Source organism: Gymnoscopelus braueri, assembly GCF_963280865.1.
Source record: "Gymnoscopelus braueri genome assembly, chromosome: 2".
Taxonomy (NCBI): domain Eukaryota; kingdom Metazoa; phylum Chordata; class Actinopteri; order Myctophiformes; family Myctophidae; genus Gymnoscopelus; species Gymnoscopelus braueri.
The window spans coordinates 640,979-648,700 of NC_137604.1; the positions used below are offsets into that span (position 1 = coordinate 640,979).

General features: G+C 42.0%; 1 protein-coding gene across 1 annotated transcript in view; it reads left to right on the plus strand.

The window, feature by feature from the left end:
* The first annotated feature begins 1,015 nt into the window (after positions 1 to 1,015).
* Positions 1,016 to 7,722, plus strand: part of tmem178a (transmembrane protein 178a) — a 17,600-nt gene continuing 10,893 nt past the window's right edge. The window contains exons 1-3 of the mRNA XM_080451253.1: positions 1,016 to 1,150; positions 2,649 to 2,893; positions 5,739 to 5,944. Of these exons, the coding sequence (XP_080307379.1) occupies positions 1,100 to 1,150; positions 2,649 to 2,893; positions 5,739 to 5,944 (502 nt within the window). The 5' untranslated portion in view covers positions 1,016 to 1,099. The remainder of the gene's footprint in view (positions 1,151 to 2,648; positions 2,894 to 5,738; positions 5,945 to 7,722) is intronic.

Sequence of the window (7,722 nt, forward strand, 5' to 3'; positions counted from 1 at the left end):
TAATAAACAAATAAGTCAATAAGTCAATCAGTCAATCAACCAACCACAGAAGCAGTGTTATCAGGGAGAGTCACGTGATCCATGGGACAACCTATCATTGGTGCAACTTATTACCATGGAAACCACCAATCACAGCAATGCATCCATCTGTTAGAACACACACACACACCCTCCCACACACACACACACACATGCACGCCCGCCCGTCCGCCCACCCACACACCCACACACACACACACACACACACACACACACACACACACACACACACACACACACACACACACACACACACACACACACACACACACACACACACACACACACACACACGCCCCTTAGCAACCTAAGCGTGGTAACGACGTAACCTTTATTTTCACGTAGAGAAACTGTACGTGATGATGAAGATGATGATGATGAAGAGAGAGGGGGAGAGAGAGAGGTAGAGAGACAACCACTGACACAGAGAGGGGGGAGGGAGAGGGGTAGAGAGACATAGTCACAGACATAGAGAGAGAGAGAGAGAGAGAGAGAGAGAGAGAGAGAGAGAGAGAGAGAGAGAGAGAGAGAGAGAGAGAGAGAGAGAGGGAGAGGGGGTAGAGAGACATAGTCACAGACATAGAGAGAGAGAGAGAGAGAGAGAGAGAGAGAGAGAGAGAGAGAGAGAGAGAGAGAGAGAGAGACAGAGAGAGAGAGAGAGAGAGAGAGAGAGAGAGAGAGAGAGAGAGAGAGAGAGAGAGAGGGAGAGGGGGTAGAGAGACATAGTCACAGACATAGAGAGAGAGAGAGGGAGACAGACTGTGACATAAACACAGAAATAGAGAGAGAGGTTTAACAGCCAACACCCAGACGGACACTCAGCAGTGTGTTGTTGTTTTGTAGCTTCTCCTCCTCCTCCTCCTCCTCCTCCTCATCCTCCTCCTCATCATCCTCCTCATCCTCCTCCTCTCCATAAGGAGGTGGACCAGTGGACCGTAGACTGGTGGACCAGTGGACCGGGGGACCGTTGGACCAGTGGACCGGGGGGTCCTCTGATCGGTAGACCGGGGGACCGTTGGACCAGTGGACCGGGGGGTCCTCTGGTTTCTAGGCTACATGCATGAAGTCCTCTCTGGATCATGAGGACCAGGATCCTCTGGATGGACTGAAGGTTAGATTATTATTATCATTATTATCATTATATATGATATGTTTATTATCAACATCTTAACGATTTATAATGACAGCCATTATGCTACAATATAATATATATAATACTATAATATGTAATAATGCATAATACATCATATATATCTATATAATATATAATATAAAATAATGTATATGTATGTATGTATGTCCATATGCTATAATATAAAATAATATATATATATAATATATATAATATATAATATATAATATATATATATATATATATATATATATATATATATATATATATATATTATATTATATCATATATTATATATGACTATATATTATATATATTATAGCATATAGGCTGTCATTATAAATCGTTAAGATGTTGATAAAAAACAGATCTACAGGCTCACACCACATGGCATCGCAACACGTTGTGGAGCTTGTAGATCGGCTATTTTCCATGATTAAATGTTTCCTTTTTAGCAGTCGTGTAAAGTTATTAATCTATTTTGAACCATTTGTTTTGATTATTGGTATGGATTAATTTATTTGTGTCTATTTAAGTTATGTGTCATTATATTACATCATCATCATGTTCCACTGTTTTAAAAAAGACAATTATTAATAATAATAATAATTCTGAATGAACAGGACACTCATTATATTGTTATTGACTATTAGAAACATATGATTTTGAACATCAACGGGTTCGTTATGTTGCGAACACTTTATTTTATATTGTTAACACGTCCGTAGACATTTTACCAGGAATTATGTTATTTTCACAAACATTCAGATTCATCTAATTGGTTCATTAGCAGGCTGTTTGTTTGTTTACAAACATTCAGACATTGTGATTGGTCCATTAACAGGCTGTTTGTTTACAAACATTAAGACATTGTGATTGGTCCATTAACAGGCTGTTTGTTTGTTTACAAACATTCAGTCATTGTGATTGGTCCATTAACAGGCTGTTTGTTGCATTGTGATTGGTCCATTAACAGGCTGTTTGTTGTATTGTGATTGGTCATTAACAGGCTGTTTGTTGCATTGTGATTGGTCATTAACAGGCTGTTTGTTGCATTGTGATTGGTCATTAACAGGCTGTTTGTTGCATTGTGATTGGTCCATTAACAGGCTGTTTGTTGTATTGTGATTGATCATTAACAGGCTGTTTGTTGCATTGTGATTGGTCATTAACAGGCTGTTTGTTGCATTGTGATTGGTCCATTAACAGGCTGTTTGTTGCATTGTGATTGGTCCATTAACAGGCTGTTTGTTGCATTGTGATTGGTCCATTAACAGGCTGTTTGTTGTATTGTGATTGATCATTAACAGGCTGTTTGTTGCATTGTGATTGGTCATTAACAGGCTGTTTGTTGCATTGTGATTGGTCATTAACAGGCTGTTTGTTGCATTGTGATTGGTCCATTAACAGGCTGTTTGTTGCATTGTGATTGGTCATTAACAGGCTGTTTGTTGTATTGTGATTGGTCTGTTGGCAGGCTGGCGGTCAGTCGGTCATGGAGAGGCGGGCCGTGGTCAGTGTGACGGCGGTCAGTCTGAGCGGGTCGGCTCTGTCTCTCCTGCTGCTGGTCACCGCCATCTTCTCTGACCACTGGTACGAGACGGACACCCACGGCCACAAGGAGAACTGTGACAAGTACGGGAACGACTCCAACGACCAGAAGAACCGAGACATGCCCATCTACCACCTTCCCCTGGTGCACGACAGCAGCCCCGCCCACGGGTAAGATATTATGACCACTATACTATAATATATACCACCTGACCACCTGACCACTATACTATAATATATACCACCTGACCACCTGACCACCACACCATAATATATACCACCTGACCACCTGACCACCACACCATAATATATACCACCTGACCACCTGACCATAATATATACCACCTGACCACCTGACCATCACACCATAATATATACCACCTGACCACCTGACCATAATATATACCACCTGACCACCTGACCATCACACCATAATATATACCACCTGACCACCTGACCATAATATATACCACCTGACCACCTGACCACCTGACCTCCACACCATAATATATACCACCTGACCACCTGACCATAATATATACCACCTGACCACCTGACCACCTGACCTCCACACCATAATATATACCACCTGACCACCTGACCACTATACTATAATATATACCACCTGACCACCTGACCACCACACCATAATATATACCACCTGACCACCTGACCACCACACCATAATATATACCACCTGACCACCTGACCTCCACACCATAATATATACCACCTGACCACCTGACCACCACACCATAATATATACCACCTGACCACCTGACCACCACACCATAATATATACCACCTGACCACCTGACCTCCACACCATAATATATACCACCTGACCACCTGACCTCCACACCATAATATATACCACCTGACCACCACACCATAATATATACCACCTGACCACCTGACCACCACACCATAATATATACCACCTGACCACCACACCATAATATATACCACCTGACCACCTGACCACCACACCATAATATATACCACCTGACCACCTGACCTCCACACCATAATATATACCACCTGACCACCTGACCACCTGACCATAATATATACCACCTGACCACCTGACCTCCACACCATAATATATACACAACCTGACCACCTGACCACCACACCATAATATATACCACATGACCACCTGACCTCCACACCATAATATATACCACCTGACCACCACACCATAATATATACCACCTGACCACCACACCATAATATATACCACCTGACCACCTGACCACCTGACCACCACACCATAATATATACCACCTGACCACCTGACCACCACACCATAATATATACACAACCTGACCACCTGACCATAATATATACCACCTGACCCACCGCACAGGGGTAAGATATACACCACCTGAACACCACAATAACGTGTTCCTTCCACGCGCTACGTCCTACCGGGGAAACTCTCCCCTGTCAGGTGATAAGAAGCTACGTCCTACCGGGGAAACTCCTCCCTGTCAGGTGATAAGAAGCTACGTCCTACCGGGGCTTGCTAGCTCCTCATGCATTGAAGGAAGCATGGAATCAGTTCTGGGCTCTCCCTAGGCTGGCAGAGGGAGAGTAGCGCCCAGGATTACATAGGCATTTGGCACTGGGTGAAAAAATGGGTAACACAAATCGTGGGATTAAAAAATAAAATAAAAATAACACTGCCTCATGAAGAACCACTTAGAACATGTATTCTATGGTTGTGTTCTCCTCCAGACAGGGTAAGAGGAACCTGGCCCTCATTAGAACATCTGTTTATGGTTATGTTCTCCAGACAGGGTAAGAGGAACCTGGCCCTCATTAGAACATCTGTTTATGGTTATGTTCTCCAGACAGGGTAAGAGGAACCTGTCCCTCATTGGAACATGTGTTTATGGTTATGTTTTCCAGACAGGGAAAGAGGAACCTGGCCCTCATTAGAACATGTGTTTATGGTTATGTTATCCAGACAGGGAAAGAGGAACCTGGCCCTCATTAGAACATGTGTTTATGGTTATGTTCTCCAGACAGGGAAAGAGGAACCTGGCCCTCATTAGAACATGTGTTTATGGTTATGTTTTCCAGACAGGGTAAGAGGAACCTGGCCCTCATTAGAACATGTGTTTATGGTTATGTTTTCCAGACAGGGTAAGAGGAACCTGGCCCTCATTACAACATGTGTTTATGGTTATGTTCTCCAGACAGGGAAAGAGGAACCTGGCCCTCATTAGAACATGTGTTTATAGTTATGTTCTCCAGACAGGGAAAGAGGAACCTGGCCCTCATTAGAACATGTGTTTATGGTTATGTTCTCCAGACAGGGAAAGAGGAACCTGGCCCTCATTAGAACATGTGTTTATGGTTATGTTCTCCAGACAGGGAAAGAGGAACCTGGCCCTCATTAGAACATGTGTTTATGGTTATGTTCTCCAGACAGGGTAAGAGGAACCTGGCCCTCATTAGAACATGTGTTTATGGTTATGTTCTCCAGACAGGGTAAGAGGAACCTGGCCCTCATTAGAACATGTGTTTATGGTTATGTTCTCCAGACAGGGAAAGAGGAACCTGGCCCTCATTAGAACATGTGTTTATGGTTATGTTCTCCAGACAGGGAAAGAGGAACCTGGCCCTCATTAGAACATGTGTTTATGGTTATGTTCTCCAGACAGGGTAAGAGGAACCTGGCCCTCATTAGAACATGTGTTTATGGTTATGTTCTCCAGACAGGGAAAGAGGAACCTGGCCCTCATTAGAACATGTGTTTATGGTTATGTTCTCCAGACAGGGAAAGAGGAACCTGGCCCTCATTAGAACATGTGTTTATGGTTATGTTCTCCAGACAGGGTAAGAGGAACCTGGCCCTCATTAGAACATGTGTTTATGGTTATGTTCTCCAGACAGGGAAAGAGGAACCTGGCCCTCATTAGAACATGTGTTTATGGTTATGTTCTCCAGACAGGGAAAGAGGAACCTGGCCCTCATTAGAACATGTGTTTATGGTTATGTTCTCCAGACAGGGAAAGAGGAACCTGGCCCTGATGAAGCCCATCCACGTAGGCTCCAGGGAGGAGGAGCTCCTGGAGAACTGGAGGGCCATCCTGGGGATGGGCATCCTGGAGACGGAGTGTGGCCGGCCCCTATTCTCCACCTACAGCGGACTGTGGAGGAAATGCTACTTCCAAGGCATGGATGTGGACATCGATAAACTCATCTCTAAAGGTCTGTCTGTCTGTCTGTCTGTCTGTCTGTCTGTCTGTCTGTCTGTCTGTCTGTCTGTCTGTCTGTCTGTCTGTCTGTCTGTCTGTCCATCTATGCATCTCATACTTTGACTAAAGCACTGGGGTTAGGTACTGTGTCTAGCAGTGGTAAAGATGTGGTTGTGTGGTGTATCTAAAGTCTCTTAGTCTTACATTATTATTATACAATGTATTCATTTATCAGAGGCTCTTTATCCAGAGTGACTTACAGTAAACAAGGTAAACACATACGTAGAATACAGAGAGACAGTGTAGTGTCTCAGTAAACTATAGGATCATAGAATACAGAGACAGTGTAGTGTCTCAGTAAACTATAGGATCATAGAATACATAGAGACAGTGTAGTGTCTCAGTAAACTATAGGATCATAGAATACAGAGAGACAGTGTAGTGTCTCAGTAAACTATAGGATCATAGAATACAGAGACAGTGTAGTGTCTCAGTAAACTATAGGATCATAGAATACAGAGAGACAGTGTAGTGTCTCAGTAAACTATAGGATCATAGAATACAGAGACAGTGTAGTGTCTCAGTAAACTATAGGATCATAGAATACAGAGACAGTGTAGTGTCTCAGTAAACTATAGGATCATAGAATACATAGAGACAGTGTAGTGTCTCAGTAAACTATAGGATCATAGAATACATAGAGACAGTGTAGTGTCTCAGTAAACTATAGGATCATAGAATACAGAGAGACAGTGTAGTGTCTCAGTAAACTATAGGATCATAGAATACAGAGACAGTGTAGTGTCTCAGTAAACTATAGGATCATAGAATACATAGAGACAGTGTAGTGTCTAATTAAACTATAGGATCATAGAATACAGAGACAGTGTAGTGTCTCAGTAAACTATAGGATCATAGAATACATAGAGACAGTGTAGTGTCTCAGTAAACTATAGGATCATAGAATACATAGAGACAGTGTAGTGTCTCAGTAAACTATAGGATCATAGAATACATAGAGACAGTGTAGTGTCTCAGTAAACTATAGGATCATAGAATACAGAGAGACAGTGTAGTGTCTCAGTAAACTATAGGATCATAGAATACAGAGACAGTGTAGTGTCTCAGTAAACTATAGGATCATAGAATACATAGAGACAGTGTAGTGTCTAATTAAACTATAGGATCATAGAATACAGAGACAGTGTAGTGTCTCAGTAAACTATAGGATCATAGAATACATAGAGACAGTGTAGTGTCTCAGTAAACTATAGGATCATAGAATACATAGAGACAGTGTAGTGTCTCAGTAAACTATAGGATCATAGAATACAGAGAGACAGTGTAGTGTCTCAGTAAACTATAGGATCATAGAATACATAGAGACAGTGTAGTGTCTCAGTAAACTATAGGATCATAGAATACAGAGAGACAGTGTAGTGTCTCAGTAAACTATAGGATCATAGAATACAGAGAGACAGTGTAGTGTCTCAGTAAACTATAGGATCATAGAATACAGAGAGACAGTGTTGTGTCTCAGTAAACTATAGGATCATAGAATACAGAGAGACAGTGTAGTGTCTCATTAAACTATAGGATCATAGAATACAGAGACAGTGTAGTGTCTCAGTAAACTATAGGATCATAGAATACAGAGACAGTGTTGTGTCTCAGTAAACTATAGGATCATAGAATACAGAGACAGTGTAGTGTCTCAGTAAACTATAGGATCATAGAATACATAGAGACAGTGTAGTGTCTCATTAAACTATAGGATCATAGGTAAACAAT